Source organism: Thunnus maccoyii, chromosome 15 (assembly GCF_910596095.1).
Source record: "Thunnus maccoyii chromosome 15, fThuMac1.1, whole genome shotgun sequence".
NCBI classification, from domain to species: domain Eukaryota; kingdom Metazoa; phylum Chordata; class Actinopteri; order Scombriformes; family Scombridae; genus Thunnus; species Thunnus maccoyii.
The window spans coordinates 8705656-8731022 of NC_056547.1; the positions used below are offsets into that span (position 1 = coordinate 8705656).

Consider the following 25367-nt stretch of genomic DNA (forward strand, 5'->3'; position numbering starts at 1 on the left):
TTAGCTCCTGTATGCCTCATCTTAACTTCTAATACATGCTTTTCATGGCTCTGTTATCACTCAGTAGGGGTTGAATATCACTGTAGAGGGGAATCTTAGTCTTCAAAGGCATTTTTTTTTCATAAAATATGCTTCAATGCAGATTAACGTTCTCGATATCAGGTTTCTTAAAAGACAATGTCATAAATATTTGCAAACACAAACAAGTTATTGCTTTTAATCTGTGATCCTATCAAGAGATTCTTGACAAGGAGCTCTTAAGATGTTTTTTTTTTATTGGATGTTATATTTTCTTTGTAGTAGTTATAAGCCTGAAAATGTGTCCAAACCTTGTGAAATCACTGCAGGTTTGACACGTCTCTGTATCTGAGAGTCAGTTGAGCAGCTGTTGCTCTGTCTCTCTACGATGAGATTACAAGAGTCTGGTGGCTTTTGTGTCCCACTTTCTAAGAGCTTCTCCAGGAAAACAAGAGATATGATGCAGTGTTGTATAATGTTTAGATTACACAATTACTTAGATAACTGCTCTCTTTTTGATTTCTCAAGCAGTCTCTACATGTGGCAAAAAATAACAGAACTGAACTGATTAGCTGATTAGTAAATGGACAGCAAATGAGTTGATGGTAATTGTGATAATTGATTAATCACATAAATACTTTTCAATGAGTAAGTACAAATAACAAATATTTTCTGATTGCAGCTCCTTAAAGGACAGGTTCACATTTTTTTAAGTCTGTCTTAAAACAGTCAAGTGAACAGTGACAGAGGTTTTTCCTCATTGTAGTAATTCCTCCTGTTCATACTGGTTGTTAAAAGATCCCCTTCAAATGTGTTTCCAATGTAAGTGATGGGGATCAAAATCCACTCTATTGGTCAAACAAGTAATTTGAAGGCATCTTAAGACAAAAATATGAATTGAAAATAATTGATTTATTAATCAGTAATAAAGCAGTTATTAGTTACAGCCTGAATTTAATGTAAAACATGATAAAATTACTGATTTTACTACAGTAAATTGCCATGTTTTACCTCTTCTATACATTTCCATTGTACCTCTAAAGCTAAAGAGCAATTTGGTTTACAGACAGTAGTCAAATGAACAATAAGTACAAAAAACACAGCAATAAATCTAAATAATGTAACTACAGTAAATCAACAACAAACAGGATACACCCCTCTGACATTTACCACAGCTTGCAGGCCACTTACATTTTGTTCAAAGAGCTAATAGCTGATGGAATAAAAGAGATCATACACCTGTTAGTTCCACCTCTGGGGAGGTAAAACCTCGGCCATGATGGAAGCAGCTCAGTACAGTAAAATAACCCCGAGCTGTCTGCATTGTTCTGACCTGAGACATGTTGATGTTGTCGTAATTCTTCTTGGTCACCTTCTTTAACACCTTGCCCTTTGGTTTCCACATGCAGGCCAGGAGAAGAAGTATGAGGTGAAGAAGAGGAGGGTCCTGAGGGGGAAGTCTGTGCCTCATTACGCAGCGGTGGAGCCGCAGGGGAAAGGCCTGATGGTGGCCTCAGAGAAACCATTTGTCTTCACGCATGTCGACGGTCGACCTGTTGAGAATCCCGACCCAGAACCCATGGAGGTGGAGAAGACAGGTTGGTTCAAAGGTTTTACAAGGAAAGGAGCCAACTTAATGTTAGAAAATGATCACTGTGGTTAGGAATTTCTCTACTTTACATAATATTTTTCATTATGTAGCCTTTCAATTCTATTTTCCATGTTATAAACCGAAGTGGATGGTAAACTACAGTGACCTGTGGATGTAGCTCTCCAAAAACACACTGTTTTTGTGTTTCATAAAATGTCAAGCAATTAAATTTTTAGATATTTTGATGTGCAGTAAATTTATTATGTTGAGAAAAAGCATCTTTTAGCAGAACTAAGCTGTTTTCAAATTGCAATACTCTTTTGACATTTTCTGGAAAAGAATCTTTACAAAGCAACATTGTAGCAACATTATTATTTTTTTTGAGTCATATATCTTGTTTCCTGACAAATTTCACTTTGCTTTTAGCTTCATTGTGGTCTGCACCAACACGTGAGAAAAATACCTTTTTCTTTCACCAGCTAGTTGCTAAATTTGTCTTCCTGGGCAGGTAGTGCACAGTGGATTTATCAGAGCTTGTTTGCTGAAAACAGCAGGGTTAAAGAGAGAGTCTCAGGCTTTAAAACCAAAACAATGAGGTAAAAGTCAAAAAGAGGAACTGCAGAGCTTTGTTTTAATTCTCTATGGATTTCTCACTCCAAACCGTCTCATATTACACATTTTCTTTTGATCTGTTGTTAATATAAAAATATTTATCAGCAGAGCTTTAAGAAGAAACGTTACTGCAAAAGAACCGATGTCTACATAGTGTTATGTTACCTTTTTAAAGGAACAAATGTCTGATTTCACTTTTCTGGTCTTCACCTCTACTATTCTCTTTCAGCTCATGGTTCTTTGTCAAAAGAGTTTTTGCAGAGTGCAGATCTAAAGATCTTTGTAAAAGCCGTGATGTCACGTTTAATACAGTTTTACTCATTCTTGAGACTTTGAGAAAACATTGGAAGACGTTTCAGCATGGTCTGGCATTGATCATATGTACAGCGAGAACGTGCGCCACCTTTATTATTTTTTTCTCGTTAAGATCACAGTCTGAAACTGTCCAGAGAGCGAACAAGCCTGTCTGTAAAACTGTTGAAACAAAGTGAAATACAAACATCATCTGAGCTCTGAGCTACAATCCTGCCTCCCATCCATGAGAGATATGATGTCACTACAACATTCACTTCCTGGCTGTTTCCGGTTGAAATCCATCATGCAGTCGCAGCTGCTTGTTTTCATGCAACATTCACTTCTTCCGCTCATTTCCTTTTAAGAGCTCGAGGTTGAAGGCACAAACTGACTAGTTGGGTTGCAGCCATAGAAACACCAGATTGGGCTGTCACTTGCAGGATATTCAACCAGGGGTCTCTCACATCTGCTAATCAAATCTCTATCTATGTACATACAGTAGATATGTTACCAGGCCATTTATTGTGAAACAGTCTCTATAAAACACCTGCAGCATAATTCTTCCCTTACAGTAGCATTGGTTGGTCAAAGTGTCTGTTTAGTTTAGTTAATGGAAGAGTGTTATTCAGTAATATTTATCAGCAATTAGACTAATGGATTCATTTTGTTTGAAAATGCCAGAAATAATGATAAATGCCTGTCATAGGTTAGCTAAGCGTAGTGAGATCACATCACACATTGCTTATCTGAACAACACTCAAAAAGCCATAAGGTGTGAAAAGCTGCACATTCTCACATTTTAGAGACTGGAACCCAAAATATTTGGTATGTGTACTTGTTAAATGACTGTTGAACAGATGATTATCAAAATTACCATTAATTTATCACTAATCAATTTAAAGGGGACGTATCATGCACATTTACAGGTCCATATTTTTATTCTGGGCGTCTGCTGGAATATCTTTGCATGTTTTACAGTTCAAAAAAATCCTTATTTATCTTATGCTGGCCCTTTATACTGGCCCCTTAGTTCAGCCTCTGTCTCAAACAGGCTGTTTAGCTCCTGTTTCTTTAATACAATAGTAGTAGGATTTCACTTCTTTTTCTTGTTCTTTACTCGAAATGGAAAGTTCTTAAATACATCATACATGTTTTAGCCTGAATCTGATCTGAAATATTCGAGTGGACAACATGAACAACTCATGAAACAACCTTAGCAACAACCTTAGCAACAAAGGCTGCTGGTGGACATGTGCGAACAATCTGAGGTTACTTCGATGGTGGAAGTAGAGGTAACTTTTCAAACAGATCATTCATAGAAGGCTGAGGCTCTGGCTTTTTACTTTCAGGTAGCATTTTTACATACGTTTATTTCATGTTTTGGAACTTTGACAATGTTTAACATCCACTATTATCACAGTAAAAAAAAAAATGGCAAAGTCACAAAAAGCATATCATGTCCCCTTTTTAAATATAATGCTGAAGCTTCAGTTTAGCAAAGCACAAAGGCTCGAAACCTGTTGTATCTACTTTGTTTTCAAATATGTACAACCAGGAAGCCACTGCGCCCGATCAAGTCCCATACAAAAACCAAAATAGAGATATGTTTGCACTATGTCTTAATTAGTGAGCTTTAGAGGTGCTGCTGAGTGGATTTTGTTACCTTTAGACAGAGCCAGGCTTAATGTTTCCCCCTGTTTCCAGTCTTTGTGCTAAGCTGAGCTAACCGTTGCTACTATCTTCTAGCTGTAACATATTTAGAAGCTACAGCTAGAGAGAACGGTATTGATCTTCTTATCTGATTCTTGGCAAGAAAACAAACTATTCCTTTACTCTACTTATATTCTTTCAGCAGTGATTATTATTTGTTTCACAGATAGATTCTTGGCTTTACTGTAGTATTTCATATGTGCTAACTGTAAAACCATATCACAGGGGTTTGAGATAAATTTGGAATCTGGGATTGAGAGTTTTGTGGCCAATGGACCTTTTTCACTCTCTGCTGTCAGAGAAATGTCAAACGTTGGAGAGTTACAAATAGTTCTGGTGAAAACATCACCAGAACTTATCCTTAATTCACAAAACATTTGGTATATGAACTGGACCAAATGTTCATACCCAGCTGGTTTTATCCATTCCCCATTTCTTGTACACCTGGTTATAGTCACAACCTCTAAACAAGCAGACAAACAGCTACCATCTTGTTTCAAAGATATAAAAAACCTGGAATGACCCAGACTGGGCGAGGTGTATGTGTGTGTGTGTGTGTGTGTGTGTTGATGGTGCAGAAGCAGAATAATGGCATCTTTTTAGCCTGTCCTTTTATCAGCGGTCTGCCTTTCTCCTTTCGAAGAGGAAGAAGTGGAATAGATGTCAAGAGAGGAGACATCTTCAAAGAGGCTTGTAAGTGATGAGGAGAGGAAATGCAAGGGGGGCAGGAGAGATGGGGGGTGACCTGAGGCTGTGTTGATGCAGGGAAGCTGTAGATATGAATACAGTATATATGCTGTATAGACGGAGAAAGCGTAACAGAGTGATTTATATAAATAAATGTACAAAATAACGGTTGCCCAAAGTAATAAAGTGTGACTATGGGTTATTCATGTTCTGAAAGTGGATGTTTTTAAATTTTCCGTTTGCTATGCAGGGTTGGTGATATGTTTCTGTTCAGCACTTTGACCAGTAGAGAAGTTCAAATAGAAGAAAGCGAGAGAGAAGAAGATCGGGGAATGAAAGATGAAATGAAAGATTTGGCAGCTCACCTGTCGCCTCCTCATTATTTTCTTTGTTGATTCATGCGACAACAAAAGGTGATAATGAACATGTCTCGGTTCCTCACATCTTTGCCAGATATGGAGCTGCTCTGTTGGTTTGGAACATCATAATTGGACCAATTTCAGGGCTTAAGCTTTGCCAGTAATCAAGAGTGTGTGTAGTATATGGCAGCTCTGGCACAGAGTTCTCTCCATGGGAGTGTTGTATATTAGAAAGTTGGCACAGAGTTGTCTGTATACGAGTCGGATGACTCAGCTCAGGCTAGTCTCCCCCTTCTGTCATATTGAAACATCCACGACAGTTCTTTTTTTGTGTCTTTTTAGCAGAGTTATCTTAAACACAAGCCTGTAACATGCATATCTAATTTGGTTTTATGTACGATTGACTGTATTTAAGGTCGGTGTGCTCTGTGCTATAATAACTGTCAGTGGTTATTCAGGGTATACATCTGTTCTCACCATCGCCAACAATATTTCAAAGCCTCTGCGATGACTTATCGTATGTTTCAGCGTACCACACTGTATAGGTGTTGTTTTTGACCACTTAAAAAAAACTGATTTGATGGAGGAATCACAAATGCTAACAGGCCACCCGAGGTGCTGAGTCAGAGACAACAGAAAGTTGGCTTCTTAACAATGTGGGCACTGGTGAGAACAGATTTGTTCCCTGTTAAGAAGAAGCGGAAATACATCATGTTTGTGAAAAAAGTCTTTTAACGAGGAAGTCAGATGCTTGAACTAATTATGGTGTTATGTGTCAAATCACCCTTCCTGTAACTCATCCCACTCTGCTACTCAAATGATTCCTTCTTCAAGGCTACAAAGACCTTTTTAAATTTGTTGTTTTAATTATAGAAAATGAAACTTTCATGCTACATCTAGATCCAGCTCATTGAAATCCACATACAATCACAGGATATATGTGCCAGATTTTTCCATTCAAGTAAGAGCAGCAGTTAATGAGTAAAAGACTTGTTTACTATAGCGCTATTGAGAAATCCTCTTAAAAAAAACCCCCCAAAAAACCATGAATCAGCACCTGGCTTGGATGTACACCAAAAACTGCTAATGTGCTCTTTGGCCAGTAGCCTAACATTGCACTAAATTTAATTGAAACCTGTCTACAGGTTTTTTCAGAAACCATTCTCACTAGCAAATAAACAGAACCAAAACACATAACCTCTCTGGTCCATACTAGGAGGAGGAAATAAATGACATAGATTAGTTTTTGCTGACTCACATGTACTGTAAATATTTAGATTTTGATCCACGACACTATTAATAACTGTTGCCACCATAATCGCATTCTCACTAAAATGTAAAATGTACTAAAATTTTGGATTCTCGCATCAGTCCATGGACCCTCGGTTGCATATTACTGTGTGAATATTAAGATAATAGTCTGCAGTTTATATAATTGAGATCCTCACTTTACTTTAATTAAACTAAGTGCTTTGCATAGACGTCAGCCTGAAAATCATATAAATTGAGAATAAATCATTTTCATGTCAGTAACTACATGTGACACAACAAAATATGAAAAAGTTGAACTGTCTGGACGGTTCTGCACTGCACCGCGTGCTTAAAATGCCAATTTGTGCGAAGAGAATGTTGCTTAATAGCGTCTGGCGTGAACCAGGTCCTCGTAATCTCCCCTTGCAGTCTGATAACTCATTTATTTCAAGTCTCCCGTCTGCAGTGTCACTGAATATTCAACAGTAATTACCTTCAATTCTTGCACTGTTTGAGATGTTTTATGCATGACCCCTGCAACAGCTGGCACAGGACTGTCATTAACTTCAGCACCGTGCGTTTATTCCCTTTTTGAATTCAGATCCCATTTACTTCTGGCAGCAGACGACAGAGGACATCACGGTGTGCGTCCGCATGCCCGAGGGTATCACCAAAGAAGAGGTCCAGTTCAGGCTTACGGCGGACAACGTGAGCATCGGAGTCCGAGGTTTCCCTCCCTTAGTGCAAGGGCAGCTGTTCGCATCTGTAGACCCAGAGGCCAGCGCCTGGATCATCAAAAATGACAAAAGGTTTGCAACTTGAAACGTGTATTGTTGTTATTTCAGAATTTTTCTTTTAAATTCAGGATTTTCAGGAGCTGAAACACCAAGAAACCTCACAGTGTATTACAGCAGTATTTCAGTTTTTCCCAGAATGAGATTTGTGCTCAGGCACCCACACACTATTGACTCTAAAGAACAGTTTCCAACTCTTTGTTTATTCTACTCTGTGTTCACTTTCATTCTCTCATATCAAAACCATGAATCTCACATACTGTAAATAGCTCGCACCCCACGAATCTCAGGAGATAGAGTTGTTCCGCACATGGAAATGATGAAATATTCACTATATGCCACATTCATGCACCATTCCAGTGATTTCAGTGACATGAGACTTACTATGAGCTTGTTTGTACATACACTCATTTTACATGTTGTGGTGTTGGTTGTAGTGGAGAACAGTCTTCATCTATATAGCAATTCAGCCAAGTATACCGTCAAGAAATTCAGATCTTGAAAAGATGCGGGTGGGGGATCTAGTTACAAGTGTTGTTTTGGTCAGGACCCAGAAATCATTCGAGGGGCCTTTGAGGGGTCGGTAGCTCCTTGTAGGGTCTCTCCAGGCAAAAAGCCAGACCCAAGAGCGATTTAAAGAAGCCTTATACATTAAACCAACGCCATCGGGAAAGAGTCACCTCTCCCTGAATAGGGAGACCGAGACAAACTCCTGGAGCCGGGCCTGGGAGGGGAGCCTGCAGACGAGCTGTGGAAGGGTAGACGGGGCCTCGTTCAGTTGGTTTTCAGCAGGGGAGACCAACTACTGACCTTGACTGAGGATATACTGTAGTTGGGCAGTGGAACGAGCACTTTCACAATAAGAGTATAACATTTTCATGCTACGATTATTGCGGTCAAAGATGTCACGGTACTATAATACTATTAGTGCTAAGATAAAGTAAAATTACCTTTATACCATGTTTGCCTTGTATTTTATCAAATTTGACAAACTTCACTGTGAACACTATATTGTAATATTGTTAGAATCTGCAAAAAAAACCTTCAAATACACTTCAAACACCATAATCAAAAGCAGATTGTTAAAAGTCTGAGACTAAGTCGGAGTTGGAAATGACTTTGAATGGCAGCATGGCGTCTTTGTCATGTTCTTATGTATGTTCTGATTTTCTGTTGGGTGTTAATAGTACGTTTTAAAGGGCAGAACATTTGTAAACATGCACCATGCACAGGATATAAGAGCGATGGACTGTGGCACATAATGGGCTCTTAGCCACTACCTCCACTTTACTACAATCAAACACCACGGGCAGAGTGGAAGCTGACTTGTGAGGAAGAGTGTAAAGTGTGCAGTCTTGAGGCAGCAAATATCTTTGTTGTCAGTCACATAAAACACATGTTTTCTCTTGCACCTATAAACTAGCTGCACCTCAGTGGATGTAAGTCATGGCCTCAGCAGCTCGAGTTAGAAGGAGCCTGGTTTGTTGATCTTGCTGTGGGTGTGAGAAGCACTGCGCTGTGTTCATGGTGCCCTCAGAAAATGAAGATAGTTGCAGTAATGACAGAAATTGTCGGTGGTGTCGATACCATAAGAATGTTTCAATACAGCTGTGACTAATGATTATTTTCATTATCGATTAATCTGCCGATTATTGTCTTGAATCGTTTGTTTTTTTTAAATGTCAGAAAATAGTAAAAATGTCTATCACACTTTCTCAGAGCCCAGTAAAAAACACACAAATATATTCAAATTTCAATTCTATGAAGAGAAATGCAGCAAAACTTGTGAATGTTTGGCATATTTGCTTTAAAAATGACTTAAATGATTAACCGATTATCAGAATAGTTGCCAATTATTTGTCTGTCGATCAGCTAATCAATTAATTGACTAATTGTTGCAGCTCTGCTTGCTTGACATGCATCCTCAGTGATGTCACATCCACTGTGATTCAGTGTTGCTAAATAATAAAACATAAAAAAAAGGCTCAGGGGGTTGAATACTGCACTCCAAGCATTAAATCTATCAATCCTGTTGTCAACATGAAGTTGAGTCATATCCCATCCTTTAAGACCTCTCATCTCTCTATTAGCTCTCCATCTCTGCTTCCTGTTCTTTCAATATGAGTCCTTCAATGCTGTGATTTAAAAACATGTTACATAGCCTGTTAGTTAGTTTTCTGATAATCCTTGATACATCCCAAGGCTCTTGCATGTGAGCATATCTGTCTGTCTGTGTCTTGTTTTTGTGTGCACAAAGAAAAAATCTAAAAATAATGTGGTTGGGTTAACTATCTGTGAGGTGGGCTGGAGTGTTTATCCATCAAGTTTTATTCATTTTTCATTTCGTATCCTCAAAGCTTATACTTGCTTATCTACCAAGGATACATTTTTTTCGCCGTTTTAGCAATAATTCCAGACCGTGACCCTTTCTCTTTGTCTGCATCTGTAGGTGATATCTCCTCCTTTGTGTGCTGAATGCATCTCTAGATGCCCTTTAAAGCTGTGAATATCTCAAGTAAATCACCTTCACTCTGGGTATTCACTGTGTTTTTTCCAAGGATACACAAAGGACATCATGACGGCTCAACAAAATATAAAATAGATGGTTTGATTTGTTTCCATCTTAAGTTAAAAATGCGTAGTTTGGATGGAAATCTAGCAGGGGAAAGCATGTATCGGTGTGCATGCATGCATGCAGACTGCATCTGGATGGCCTATTACAATGTAAATATCTAAAAAAAAAAAAAAAATCACTCCCATTGTTTGTTTTGAGCATGTTTTTCCATACAAATGGCTCTTTATTGACAGACAGCTGAGCACCATCCTGCTTTCCTGAGTCCGGAACTGAATTAAGAAGCTGCCCTTTGTGTCTCTTTCATATCTTGTCATTGTTGCCCAAATATGGTCCTGTTTTATTACATCCAGCAGTATAATAGAGCATACTGAGTGATTCTGGCTTCTGAAGGCTGCTGTTGGAATTTTTCAGTTGAAGCTGCCAACATTTGCCCCATATGCCATGTTGAAGTGGTAGATTCAATCATAGAGGACTAAAGAAACCAGAAAATATTCACATTTGAGAAGCTTGAATCAGAGAATCTGGACATGTTCTTCTTAGAAATGTCTCAAATGATTAATTGAATATCAAAATAGTTGGCAATTAATTTAACCATTGGCAACTAATCAGTTAATCGACTCATTGTTGCAGCTCTACATCACAGGTAAAACTGTACAATCTGTACATTTCTATTCAACCTTATACTGTAGTTCAAAATGGGTTCACATTTGTACATGATGGAGTCAGTTTCACAAAACATGATAAAGCTCCAACATAGATCATTATTGCTTAATGGAAAAAATCTACAAATGTTGCACTGGTGACTAAGTATTCCCAGTACCTCGACTGACTTTCACAGGGAAATGTAACATCGCTCTGAGCAAAATGCACATATGCAAACATATTTATTACAAGGTAGAAAATCACATTCAAATTTTATTCTAATTTATTCAGATTTTTCCTTGAGTCCTTGAATGATTTTCATTACCATCATTTAATGAGACACTGAGAGTTAATGAATAGACTCACGTTTCTGTGTATTGAATCCACGGTGCACCCTCCAGCCAAGTTCATCTATTGTATAGATTTCATTGGTAGAAAGACACAATTACAGTGTATGTAAACTGAGAGGTGAAACCCAGAATAAAGCACCTGCTGCACAACTGGCTGCTGCTCGACTCAGACGGACGTAATCAACACTTTTATCTACTCAGATCTTCTCTAATCTGGACTACGGAGGCAGGATAGTAACAAAATAATGTTCAGTGAGACTTAACTGATAATATCAACCTGACAATAAAAGCGTTCGCAAGTGCAAATTACACCCTTGTCATTTCATGTTGATGTAAATTTGGCTCAGCACTGTGCAGTGTTTTTAGGTATATACCACATCAAATGATGCCTCTTTTGGGAGTTTTGAGATTCAGGTGGTCATATTACTATTTTTTTTTCCTGCCGTCTTTGATTTATTCTGCTGCTCAACTTCAAACACCTCTCACTTGACACTGGGGAACCTAATTTGTGTCAAAACCAGATGAGCCACAGTCCTGTCAGCCCGAATAACTCTACAAGATCTCTTCTGACCTTTCTCATCAACTATGCATTTCAGCTCAGACTGCTCCTGATTGGATGTTTACTGGCTGATTGCATCAGTCTCATTCTAAGTATACCTTTTCGCTCTGGCGTTCTTAAAAATCAGGCTCTCAGGCAATTTCTAGGATTTTGAAACTAAAGCTTTGAGCTCCAACAGTCATACATTTAGCGAACCGGTAACTGAGCTTCCTGATTCTACCTGTCTTCACGCTGTGTGCTTAAGCTTTTATCATTTGCATATATGAATCATATCATCAGCACTTTGAACGAGAGGGAACATGTAATTATTTCTATACATGTGTGTCTATATGAATGTGTCCTCAGCCTGGAGGTGACCTTGCAGAAGCGCAGTGAGGGACCCATGTGGTCGGAGCTGGTGATGGGAGACAGGAGAGGGGAGTATGTGATGAGTGACGAGCAGGCCGCCCTCATCCATGAGAGGCTGACCCACCTCACCTCCGAAGACCTGGTGAGGCTGATTCTCCATGTGCATCACTGATAACTCCAGTTGTATACAAACATCCTGCCTTCCATGCATTAAATTACTGAAAACTTTGCAGAGCAGCCCCATCCTGTCCGAAGTTATGAAGGAAAATAATAAAAGTGAAGTAGGAGACAGGACCAGTGTTCCTGATGGCAGCAGTCCAAACTTTAAATCAAAAGTGTTTGTCTCCTTGTGAGTGAGAATGTGCTCATAAATTAGATGGTAATTTATCTTTACAACATAAAAGTGTGCAAGGTTCACATTTTGTCCTGAAGGTTTTGCTGAAGGAAAAATCCTTGAAGGAATAAGAATTAACTCCATAACTTTTGGAACATTCTGCTTATTAGACTTTGATATTTACAAAAAGATGCAGAATACAGCAGAGTTATACGGTATGGATAAAATCTTCTATTATGGTCATATAGCACAATATTAAGAATATAATATCTATATATCATGATTATAGTATATTTTCTGGAAACTCAGTTGAGAAACTGTTGATGAATAACAAGATGTCTGTGTGTTACAGTATATATCATCGTATAGCAAAAAGTTTTTCAGTGTTTGAAAATATTATTCAAACATAAAACTTTGGTGATGCATTGATTTTTCTAGTGGGGTAGGTTTGTTTTCTCCAGGGCTTTACTCATGACCTCCCATACATTTCTTATTAAAGTTCACCCTTCTAGCTTTCAGCCTCCCTCCTTCCTCCGAGGCCTCTCATCGTCATCCCTCTCCTCTTCAGTTGCTCTGAGTCCTCTTCCTCCGTCAGTCTTGTACACATCATAACACTCTGGTCTCCGGAGTCCCTCTCAGTCTCATGTTCGACAGTGTTTTTAGCCACTTCCTCTCTCACCATCACCCTTCATTAGTATCATCTGGGTCCACTTGAGGGCTTCACTGCAAATCAAGCCTTTCACATGTTAATAAATGCAAAACAAGTGTAACCCGAGCCTCTGTCTTGTTATCCTGTTCCTCCTTTTTGTCCAGAATGGTAACCCTGACAGGGACAAGCCCCCTTGTAACTCTCAGGAGCTGGAGGACTGTGATGGGTTTCCAGAAGACAGCTCTAGCCTCACACACTTTGATGGAGAATCGCTCATGCCCACTCAGGTGGTGAGTAACACCTCTCTCCTTCACCGGTACACACTTTCATTCTGAAATCCTTCAAGTCTGAGCCCTCATATTAAACATTTTCAGTTGTTTCTGTCGGCTCTTTCTATCTTTCATTCCCCTCAAGTATGTTATTGGCTACCTGATGCTCACCGCCTTTATGAGAGCATGTTTTTTTATTCAGCCCTGCTTTCAGTGCGTAAGCCAGTGCTGGCCTTACCCTTTAACAAGCCACTTGACCAGAGAGCTCTGCAAACGTCCAGTAAAGAAGAGAAAGGCACACCAACTAATTTTCCTCGCCCCTCCTCATGACTGGAATAGTAAGAAGCTAAACCATTGTAGCCAACATCTATTTTTATAAACACTCATTCTATGAATATATTCATCAGGGTACAACATGTCATTTGGCAGGGTTGTCTAGTGGTTAGAGAGGCTGTCCTTTAATTAAGAAGTCACAGGTTACATCCCACAAAGTTTCTGCCAGCATATAATGTACACGAGTTGGTTTAGATTTGCTGATTCCTGATTAGATTCCTGTTTGGTACCTTCATTATTTATGTTGTTCTGTTGTTGAGTCGTATATCTCGACTCTTTGCTTTTTGAACGAGAAATAATCAGACCTGTTGGCTTGCTTCCAAAGATATATAGTATCACTCATATAAAATGTGCCCTGCATCAAAGGGATCTTTACTCGTTATTGCTTTGTTGATATATACCTGCGATGGTCTACCTACTAGGGTGTCTGTCTCAGGTGCAGTAAGCTATAGCTTCTCAAGTAAATGGTTACTGTGGATTTGTTTGCTCGATTGCATTATAGGCATTTACTCTGTCCATCTGAAATTAAATTGCCTTTTTTGTCTACTACAGCATACATACTGTATCTGCTTTGTAAGTCACTTGTCCTGTTTTCTCCTTTGAGAAAAATTTAGAACCCAAAAGGGAGAAATGTGTATTTTAGAGTCTTTGATTTCATGATCGTGCCCCCTAGTTTTACATTATTTTGATTAAATACTGTTCCATCATCTTCTTACATAGCTGGAGACCTTATTTCAATGCAGCAAATCAGATCTTGAATAAAGCGATAATGTGGCGTTCAATCATAGGCAGAACAGACGGTCACACTGAGCCTGATTGCATCCTGCTACACAACACAAGAGCCACAGACTCTGAACAACAACCCACATTAACTTAACTGCTAAAGTCTCCTTATCTAATTTACAAACATGATCACAGGTCTTGTCCTTCACCTCGGCCTGTTTAACGAGCCACCAAACAAACATTCATCAGGGAAAAGTGCACCACTATCATCGGTTGGCAGGCTAGAGAGCTAATTAGTTGCTCATTCTCTATCACATTAAAACAGCATGTTAACATTCCTGAAAACGTCACTTTGGTCCGGTCAGATGTGCTGGTTTGGTCGTTGCTCTTCAAAATCCCTGTTAGTGACATGCTGTCTGTCCATGACTTGTAGCTACAGCAGTTTGTTTACTTTGTCTCCGTTCTGTGTGGTTTAACACCAGCTAATGTCAATCAGACCAGCCTGTGACACAAAAAAGGGGAATTTCTAATATGTTTTCTTTATTCTAATAATAAAAAAACTGTTAACAATACATTTAAAAACATGTAGCCATTATTTTTATTATTTATTACTGCAAAGAGGGATGATTAAATGTAATTTTAGATAGACTTCAATATAGAATACACTTTACTGTTATGTGGATTATAATGGCTATGGAAGTTTAATATAAAATGTTCCTCCAGTATTTTGTAATTGTATGTTTTAGCAGCTGAGCTGTGAATGATTTTATTGCAGAAGCCCTCTAGCTGTGGTATAATGGGTGCTTATGTACATTTGTTCTGAAGTGCTGCACAGTGAAATCTCAGTCTTGTATTATGTCATTTTTCAACCTTCCCTTATGCATTTAGAGGTTTTTGCTCATTAACAGCATTCATTGAGGAAGGTAAGAGGTTGTCTTGTTTACTTACTCCATCCAGATTTTCCCTGAATATGTGAAGAAAAAACAACAACTGTCTAGCTGCAGGCAAGTTAATCTATTTTAGTTAGAGAAAACTACTACTACTTATATTTCACATTCACATTGTACACTTAGAAAATTGCCGATAGCACAAAAAATAAAAATATTTTGCTCCAAGACGTATTTCAAAAAGCAAAGCTATAACAGCTTTGCCTCCATATTTTGAAAATACTGATATAAATATTGAAAAGCAGATACGTAGCACTTTTCAAAAGCTCTATTCATCTGTGGACATTAGTCAATGTCAGTCACTGATGCTCCACTTACAACAGTTTCTCTGTTTCATTTGCACAAAATAATATATGTGTTTATGGATAAGAATTCCCCATCACAAAAACTCACACAACAGTCAAAAATGAACCCTTTCACTATGTAATGAAAGGCTAATAATGAGTATTGAATATAAGGTACAGTGTTTCTACTCAGGCTGTGATGAAGGTCTTGATGTGAATGAAAGCTCTTTAATGTTTCTCCCTCCATTTACTCTGCAAATAGTACATCCAGGCAAGCTGCTGCCCTTAAATAAGGTGGATTGTGACCGTACCTGTATACCATCAGCCTTTTTGAAGGGCAGTCATCTGTTTGTTCCACATGTGTGCTAACATGTGAGTCAATGCAGGTGTGTGTGTGGATGTTTGCCTGTGTTTATCTCATCCACGAAGCCTTACCCTTCTATTTTTCTCCTTCCCCTCATTGTATCCACCTTAATGCTTCAGTCGCTCGCCTGCCCACCGGGATATATATTTGCTGACCTCTTTTAAAAACCTTTCAGCTTAAAATTGTAGCACCTCCTATTAATTAAGCATCTTTTATCGATCTCCTCCTCTTCGGTTCCGGTCTCAGTTGAAAAGATGGAAAATGGTTTTTATGTGCGTTTCCCAGAGGGAGGCTGTGAGTCATTTCCACTGGCCATATGTGTAATACCTTTTACAATAGAGGATAACTACTCATCTGGTAACTGGGGGTGGGAAAAAAAAAATCAATTCACTCAAAGCCACTGGAACCTTGAAATAGTAAAAATGCATTTACGATATCAAAGTTGAGTATTTCATTAAGCATCCGCAAAAATCTGAGTGAAAATAAATGTACATAACTTTTAGAAAACCTATTTCAAAAACAGCTCATTTGGCTGCTCAAACCATTTCTCAGGATTGTGGGGGCGTTATCAGGTCACGCTTAATTGACAGCTCCCTTTCTGCTCAAGTACCAGTTTATTTTTCACTCAATCACTAAAATGTTTTGCTGCCATGGAATAAACTACCAAATCAATCAAATGGACCCTACTTGGTTAGAAAGCTTGACTAATCGACTGACTGGCTGACTAGGTTAGACCACCCAAATCTGTGTTTTTATTTAACTATATCTCCCGGAGTATGGTGCTAATGGTTTCAGCATTTTCCATTCACTTAGATGAAATGGTTAGCATTAGCTTTTCCGTGCGAAACTTTTGAGCTTATTATAAACTACCCCAGTAGTCTGCTTGTTATCTTGACTAATTGGCTAACTAGCAGACTAGGGTACCACAAATATCTGTGTATTTATTGAACTATACCTAAATGTTTTAGCATCTTCCATTCACTCACATCAAACAGTTAGCATTGATTTAATACAGATTTGGGTGGTTTGCTTTGATGGCCAAAAGTGACCTGCGACCAGATTTCCGCCTCTCCAGATGCACATCCTCTGCTCTCCATTTTATCATGGCTGGGGTCATGACCTAGAGCTTCTAGTGTTCCTATTTTGGCTGGCAAGTGCAACTTCTTACCATGTTGTCTTTAGAGCGTTTGGCATCCCACGTTCCACAGGTCGCACACAAAAAAATCAGGCTCAAAACAGGGTCATCTGCTTTCCACCATCTGATGAGCTTCAAAGAACTGGTGCTGGCTTTGAACGTCTGGCTGGATCCGCAGCATTCACCAGGGTTGTGGGCTGCAATACAATATAGCAGCCAAAGTTACATGAAATTCAGTATGAGGTGGCAAGGTGACCAAAGGTGAACATGGCAAGGTGAACATGAATGACAGGTGTCAAGAATTGTCCAGTAACATTAGATAAAAAAAAACATAAAAACAATACCAATTCTCTGCCAATAAAAGTGGGAGTGTCTGGAGCGCAGAGAGCTGTGGAAAATCTAAAGCGATCAATTAGAGAGCAGCCTCAGAGATGGAGACACACTTGAGCCTGTGGAACAGGCACTGGGGCCAGATGACCGAGAGGTGGTCGGCTTCAGCCTGACTTGCAGTGTGGGGAACAGCTGCATGGGCGCATCGCCACTGTTCTTTCAGCGCCAAACAACACTACTCCAGCTCTTCATGACCATGATTATTATTAAGGAAACATGTTTAAGTCAAAACCCATTCACACAAGTTTTTTGATTGAAGCTTAATTTCATGTAAATAGTCTCAAATGCTATTGCTAATAGTGTTAATAGTTATTAACAATATAGCCTTTGATCTGTAACTTCTCCATAACATTGTTAAACCCATTGGAAAGTAACCGAAATGTTATGATAGAATTTGCTTTGTAGATATTAGTTTCCATCAGTCGGTGCTCATCAGTTTCTGGAAAAGAATTTTATTAATATTATTATTATTATTATTATTATTATTATTATTGAAAACAAACAAATTTCTTTCTGTTTTTATCATTTATATTTTCTCATCTGTTATTTCTAATACATTTAACAGCCTCTCCTCCCTGGCCTCATCCCGCCTGTCCCTCTCCTCTGCCCTATTCCCTTCCCCCTCCAGCAGTTCCAATATGGCGTCATACCATTGCCTTTTTGGTGGCCCTGGCTCCTCTGACCCTGACACTCTCCCTGGTCTGGCTCAGATGGCGCTGAATCAAGGGACGCTGATTCAGAAACAGAAGGGTTCTCTCCCAAGCAGGGCACAAAATTAGCGCCAGCCACCAGCCAAATGCTGGTAAAATATGCAAATGGCTGTTAGATTGGCTTCACTCTGCTCTCACTACTTCACAAAAAACAATGGTAATCTATTGAGTGATTGGTAAAATTTGAACATTCGCTAGCCATTTGGGTGGTGGACAAAAAAAGTTAACTTTGCACCCTGCTCCCCAGGCTGAGGCAATGAGGCAGGAGGCTGAATAGCCTGCCACCTGTTGCCTGATCCATGAAAGAACCACATCTATGTTCCAGCAGTTGGCTCCACTGATTCATGCCACTCCCCGAGCCCCTGCACACATTACAATTTATATAAAATATTTGTAGTGCACAATTCATGTTGTGTTCATTTCACATGCTTAATACAGCAAAGAAAATACTCAAAGAGATCAATAACTGTGATCTTTCATCTATGCTTTCACTATTTAGGGCTATAGTTAAATACAGTGAATCCAAACCTTGTATGTCTAAGATTTCCCTCTTCTTGGCTGCTCGGGCAGGACTCCCCACACCAGCAAGGCCCCTCTCTTTCAACACAGCTGTACAATATATAATAGTAAAATCTATTAGTATCATTAACAATGTTGATAGATGGCAATGTAGTCAAAAGATGAAGTGTAATTTTTCTTTTGTTATGAATACACATCAAAATAATAATAATATAACTTTATTTGTATAGCACCTTTCATACAAGAAATGCAGCATAATGCATAAGTGTACCATATGAAAAGGACAGAAAAAGAAACTGTTAAAACAAATGTCAACAGATCATCAAAAGTTAAACAGAAAATTACATCATTTTTGGAAATATAACTCAGGATATACACGATTTAACTTTATCACATGGTCTAGTGTTAAAAAAGTAAACAAAAATCGGAATAAATTGTAATATGGAATTGCAATACTTAAAGAATCAGCACTCAAGTTTTGTTACTAATTTAGGGCGGCAGCGGCGGGCTAACCCATTGTTGCTAAATTTGGGGCTAACCCCTTCACTTTTCCAGCAGTTGGGGAAACAACAGACGAGAGTTTTCTCGGCACTCGTCACTTTTCTGCCGCTCGCTCTCTCACACACGCCCAACCACACGCTCGCTATGCACACACATTATGCACTGCCCTATTCCTTAAAGGAGCTACATTACTCTTAACAGTACCTTTCACATAGATGTCCTTTGAAGAATGAGGAGAGGGAGGATTCTGGGATTTGATGCACTAGTCAACGGCTCAAAACAATTCCACAGTAACAAGGGTGTTATCGTGCTTGTACAGTGTGCGAGTGAAAAATCATTTGTAGCCAACTGAAATTAGTGATGGTGTGAAATTTCAGCAGTGGTGGTCATAATTCTGCAGCAGCGCACCACTCATGACATGGTCGGTACCAACGGATAGCCTAGTTTCATATGATACCCGTATCTTCACTGTAGCTTTAAAACTGAGCCCGCTGCAGCCTCTGGAAGACAATAATGTCAGCCTAGGACACAGCTAAAATTTATACCTCTGTGTTATATCCCTCTCTTAAACTATAACAATTGTAATTTTTGTGAAAGCCCACTATTTATTTAAATCGGCCTGTGTGAGTGTGATACTGCTGGGCTAACGCTATTGACTCCAGCGAGTGAAAACACAAACATGGTGTGAAACTCTTTCATCGTGTTGGCACCGTCAACCAAGACAGGTGTGACTCCGCAAGCCAATCAACATCTTACAATAGCAGAGCACAGAGAGCACCTCCATCTACTGTGTTTTTGTGTAAAATGGACAATGATACCAGTTTTAAAATAATCAGTTTCCCTTTGATTCAAAGAAGGGACACTAATTCAATGTGATTTCAAAGGGACCAACAGCCTGAGGGAAAGTGATTTTACCATCATACAGTTATGATCACATAGCGCAGACTGGATGATATCAAAGGTCATCGTGTCTGAATGTTGTTTGATCTAACTGGTTTCTCTACGGTCAAACTAATCAACCTGGGCAGTTTAAAAGGACTCGAAAAATCTCTGGCAGGAGAGAGTCTAAACAAACAGAGATTTGTCCTCTGGCTGTAAAGGCGAGTGAACGCCAGCCTTGCAGGAACATGATGGAAGCGATGATGGTGAGCTGGCATTTCAGCTGTTATTACGGACATCTGGCCTTTGTGTACAGATGCATTTGCTTTTGGTCTTGTAATGTGACCCTCTCGCTTCCTCTCCTCCATCTACAAAGCCTTTAAACCCTTTGATAAGAAGAGTATTCACTAAAAAGCTTTCTGTAGAGTCAGAACAGGTACAAGTAATGTATTCTTGCCTATACTGAACCCAATTATAGTGCTTCATACAGTGTACATCAATAAAACAACCCCTACAATCAGACAATGTTCAGTATCCTTACAAAATATTCTCAACATAAGGTTCAACTTACTGAATAGAGTTACTCTCTTTTAATGCTCAGCTCCATCTGCAGTACAAGGCCACATGATGTGGTTGGAGACAACAATAAGTTGTTGTCTGCTGTTTCCAAGGCCAAGACAGAACCATCAATGCAATATATAATATATATTTTCCTGCTATACACAAGACACCTTTTAAAAAAACATTTTAGTATTATTATTTTTTAAATGGACCCAGATCTTTTTAGCCTGGTTTCAGACCTCTGAATCCCACATCTTTCATTTTTTTCAGCAATTCAAATGCTGTAGTTCAAATTAGAGCTTTGTATGCAGGGTTAAGAACAAGGGTAGCTCTTAAATCTGCATATTACTTCTATCATCATCATCTATCATCATAAATTGTGAATCTGTTTTCTCAATATGTGATCATTTTGTCTAGAAAATGACAGAAAGTATTGAAAACTGCCTATTCAAAGTCTTTTTTTTTGTCCCACTAACAGCTCCGAACCCAAATATATTCAGTTTGCTGTCACATAAGACAAAGAAAAGCAGCAGATTTTCACATTTGAGATGCAGGAACCAGCCAATGTTTGGTATTTTTTTTTTACTAGATAAGTACAGCCTCTGTACAGCTTATCAAAATAGCTGCAGATTAATTTTTTTTCTGTCAACTGACTAGTTGATTAATCTACTATCATTTCATCACCACTGCTCCTAGCAACCACAACTGTAGCTTTTGTAAAAATGGTTTTGGTGGGACAGATATGTCACTCAACACTGATTAGGTTAGAACAAAACAAAATAACATGAACACAATGATTAAATGATTAAGTGGAACAAAGTGGAATGTCAGTCTAATTATCAGGTGAAGATCTTGCGGTCATTTAAACTTGCTGTACATACTCTGACATGTTCATAGCTTCAGTACTTTACTGATTCCTTTACTAAATGTATATCCTGTAGTAACTATACAAAATAATTAAAAAAAAAACTGTGTTTTTTACCACAGCAGACATGAAAGTAGTCAAATGGCAAACGTGCTCACCCCATTGCATTCTGTTTCTGCTGTGTAAATACATCAAATACAGTACATTTAATGTCCTGCAGTGGAAAATATTTTTCTTTGCCTGTTGACAGACTACTTGAGACAAGTTCAGCTGTGTCTAGGTCATCCACCGGTTTTAATAAAAGCCCTCTGGACCCAAAGAACTGAGCGTATCTTTCATGTGTTTATTGCTCTCTTTGTAGAGTAGCGTATCTCGGTTCTGCAGGTAACATATTTGGATTCAACAGGTTAATCCGATGCTCTGTTCAGCTGCTGGCAGTTAAATCCTCCTCATTCAATAATGGCTGTGTAAAGAAACTGGATTCGAATCGAGCAGAAACTTCTTATGTTTATGTGGATAGTTGAGCTCCTTTTTGTAGATGTTTTGATTCGCCTGATTGCCCTCTTGTAAGATGAAACCCGAACTTTCTACGGTACATATCTGACAAAATAAGCAGTCCAGAGGCTGTTGGAAAAGGTATACTGAAAAATAATGAGATAAAAGCCTTGTAATTTAATTTTTCCTTTTTTCAGAATGTGACCATTATCAAGCCACAGAGAAAATGGTATCATTTTTCAAGACTGAGGCAAAGTTAGATTCATATCAGTCGTATAATGGGAACACTTAGTCACTGACTCTGAAAATGTCTTGCAAAACAAACTAAACCTACAGAGTTTGAGAACCTAGTTTTATTTTTCTGGGAAATGTAATTGCAGATTTAAGTTTACTGCCAGAGATAATTAGTTTATTAGTTAGAACTCTAAGGGCAATATGCCACAATACGTCAGCATCTGTGAGTAAGGGCAAAGGATGTTATTATGTCTTAGAGTGTCAGATATTGAGAAAGAGGTAAGTAGATTTTCTGCAAGTATCAAAGTTTATCCATAAGATTATATCTTCTCTTGTGTCAGAAGCAACTTCAACAAAACATTGTCAGGGATTATTAAGTTTAACTACATCATCAGGAGACTCAGAAATTTTGGTGAAATCTATGGGCCCTGTTTTTGTGGATGCACAACGACCAGTGCAAGCAGTGCTTTGACTGTTTGGTATTTTCCTGACCTTTAAACTCGCTTTGGAGGAGAGGCAGCACAAAGTGAGTAGCTGTATTTTGGTTTAAGTTTGGTCCTAGTTGTTGCTCTGAAAACAGATGTTTTAGAATGATGTCTGTTTCTTTTTCCACATCAATCTTCTGCTGCGTCGTTGATGTTCATCAACAAGAGCAAACTAAATACTTGCTGGAAACATGGTGCAATAATGGATTAATGCTTGAAATATAAATAATTTATTTCAATTAAACACTGAAAATAACGTTGAATGTGGTTAAAGCATGAAAGTCGGTAAATCAGTTGGCAGTGATCTATCAATGAATGTGGGTGATTCTTACAGTATCTTTTGTCCACAGCTGCTTTATACTGTATGAAAAGCTTCTCCTTCAGTTCATTAAATCCCTGCAGCATCTGAAGGCAGCAGGATTGATATATTGATAAATCTGCAGACTCTGAGAAGTGCTGCACCAGAGCACAGTGCCCTGACATGACACCAGGCTGCTACAGAATAACTACACACATCAGACTAGTTGGTTATAAGTCAATATTCTGCTTGAGATGTCGGGTTGCTAGCGTTCATCATAGCCTCTTTTCCAACCTTCTTTTTAGCAAAAGTTGTGCCGTGGGGCTCTGAACTATCCAGACATTCCCTGAAGAAAAACTTAAGAGCTATGAGAGCAGCGATGTGACTGGCTGAGAGAGTATTTAATAACCACCACACCCACTGATCTATATTCTCCCTCACTCAGCCTTTCTGCACTTTTTTCCAGTCTTGTGCAGCACATATATGAACCAAAATAGCAGGTGCGCACAGAGACGCCCACGCAGTCATTACGCCCAAAACCTACCACACTGTGCTTGTCGTGACGCTTGCAGGGTTCACTTCCGGTGTTTGGAATCAAATCTGTGGGGCCGATGTAGAGCTGCAGCTTTTAATTGATTAATTGATTGGTTGATTGATGGAAAATGAATCTGCAACTATTGTGATTAACAAATAATTGTTTTTGTATGTTTTTTTTAAGGAAAAATGGCGAAAAAATTGCTGGTTGCAGCTTCTTAAATATGAGGATTTTAAGCTTTTTTGTGTCAAACATGACAGAAAGTGAATATCTTTAGAGTTTGGACTGTTGATCAGACAAAACGTCACATTTTAAGGCGTCACTTTGGGCTGTAAGAAATTATAACAAGATAGAACATGTAGAACATTTTATAGACAAAATGATTAATCGAGAAAGTAATCAGCAGTGAATGAAGATAATCGTTAGATGCAGTCCTAAGACAATGTTGCTGTCTGCCATGTTGTCTTTTCGTATCCTACTGATTAACATTCTTTAATTGCAGAGATTAACTAATTATTAAAAGAATTCGCTGCAGGGATTGTGATTAAACCTGCACGTTCTCTGCCCTCCACGGCACATAAAATCATCTGATTTAAGTCATTTTAATTTAGCATACATTGTAGTTGTTTAATTTTTTTTTTTTTTTTCATCACAAAACATGACCCTTTGCAATCACTGCCGTCATTGTCAGTCAACTCGCGCACACACACAGGCTCCACTAAAGCATTAGCGAATGTCTGCTGTGCGCTCCAAGTCAAACACAAGTGGCAAGAAAATGAGTTCTAGAGTGGAGGAGTGATGGTTCGCTAAAAGGCTTGTCACTGTGCACAACCGTCAACATATGGGCTGGTTTATGCTGAATTTTCAATGCCTGTCAAGTGTGTGTTGAGACGGGGAGGACAGCGCTGCCTGACAGCCTCCGAGACATGATGTTGGCAGTTGGATTCACGGGATGGGAGTTGAGTCTGAGTGAGAGATCGGTGTGAACAGTCAGATGTCAAGGAGCGATCATGTCGTAACAGCGGTCATTTTCTTTCCAAAACAAATGGAGTCAGACTAGAATAGCACCAGACTGTACACATGCAATTACTTGAAGTACATTCATGAGTGTGAGCTGAACGTGGAGCAAATACATAGACTTTTATGGTTGTTATCAGCTACTATTCAGAACAGCTTTTTACCCATAATGGCCATGTTCAGTGTCAGGATGGAGATCTGCAGCAAACTCCCTGTTTAATCAAACTGGTAACTATGTGGAATGAAAAAATGAAATGAAATGAAATATGAGCAGTGTAAACATTAATAAATTAAAACATATCAGTAATACATGTCCCCAAACCACCACCATCACAAAAATTAACACAAGTCTGTCAGTAAAAACATATAATATAGTCTAACTGACACTGATATCAAGATTAAAGAGATTTTAAAAATTAAATTAAACATTCATCAGCCACAGTTCCCTTAAGGGAAAAAAAAATATGTGCTGTGCAAATAATTTTTTAATTAAAATAAATACTTATCAGTGCTTTCTCACGGACAAACTGTGTTTTTAAATGACCTCAATCATATTATATATTGTCATATGTCATATAAATGTCTTGTACCTTATCGGTTGACATTTAGACTGATACCATAATATCTTTGATATGCTAATGTCAGCTGATATATCAGTCCAGCTCTAAGAGATAAAAGCTAAAATAGAAAGATGGGGGGGAAAAAGAGTGTATCAGCAATCCACATGGATGTGCATAACTGGTATTCATGGTTACTAATGTATCATGATGGCTGCCCCGTCACACCACTCCTCTTTAATATTTCTGCACGAAATATTGAATCAGAGATGCTAAACAGAAAAAGGAGAATGTCAAAGGAAAGGTGTCATTTAACAAATTCTGCATCTCAGTTTTTTCCACATCAGTGTAAAATCTTTGATGTGTTGCATTTTGGGAGATTTCACCCTAATCCTTGTGAATGCAGATACTATCTATCTCAATTTCTGGACAGATTTTGAGGCTATTGTGGGGTGTTTTTTTGTAGCTGGCAAGTTGATAAAGTCTGGCTGTG

The 25367-nt window shown here is 38.7% G+C and overlaps 1 protein-coding gene across 1 annotated transcript in view; it reads left to right on the top strand.

Moving 5' to 3' along the window:
* The window catches only part of nudcd1 (NudC domain containing 1), a 39800-nt gene that overhangs the window by 8928 nt on the left and 5505 nt on the right, over positions 1-25367 (top strand). Inside the window, exons 5-8 of the mRNA XM_042436251.1 lie at positions 1428-1616; positions 7124-7331; positions 11788-11932; positions 12938-13063. Of these exons, the coding sequence (XP_042292185.1) occupies positions 1428-1616; positions 7124-7331; positions 11788-11932; positions 12938-13063 (668 nt within the window). The remainder of the gene's footprint in view (positions 1-1427; positions 1617-7123; positions 7332-11787; positions 11933-12937; positions 13064-25367) is intronic.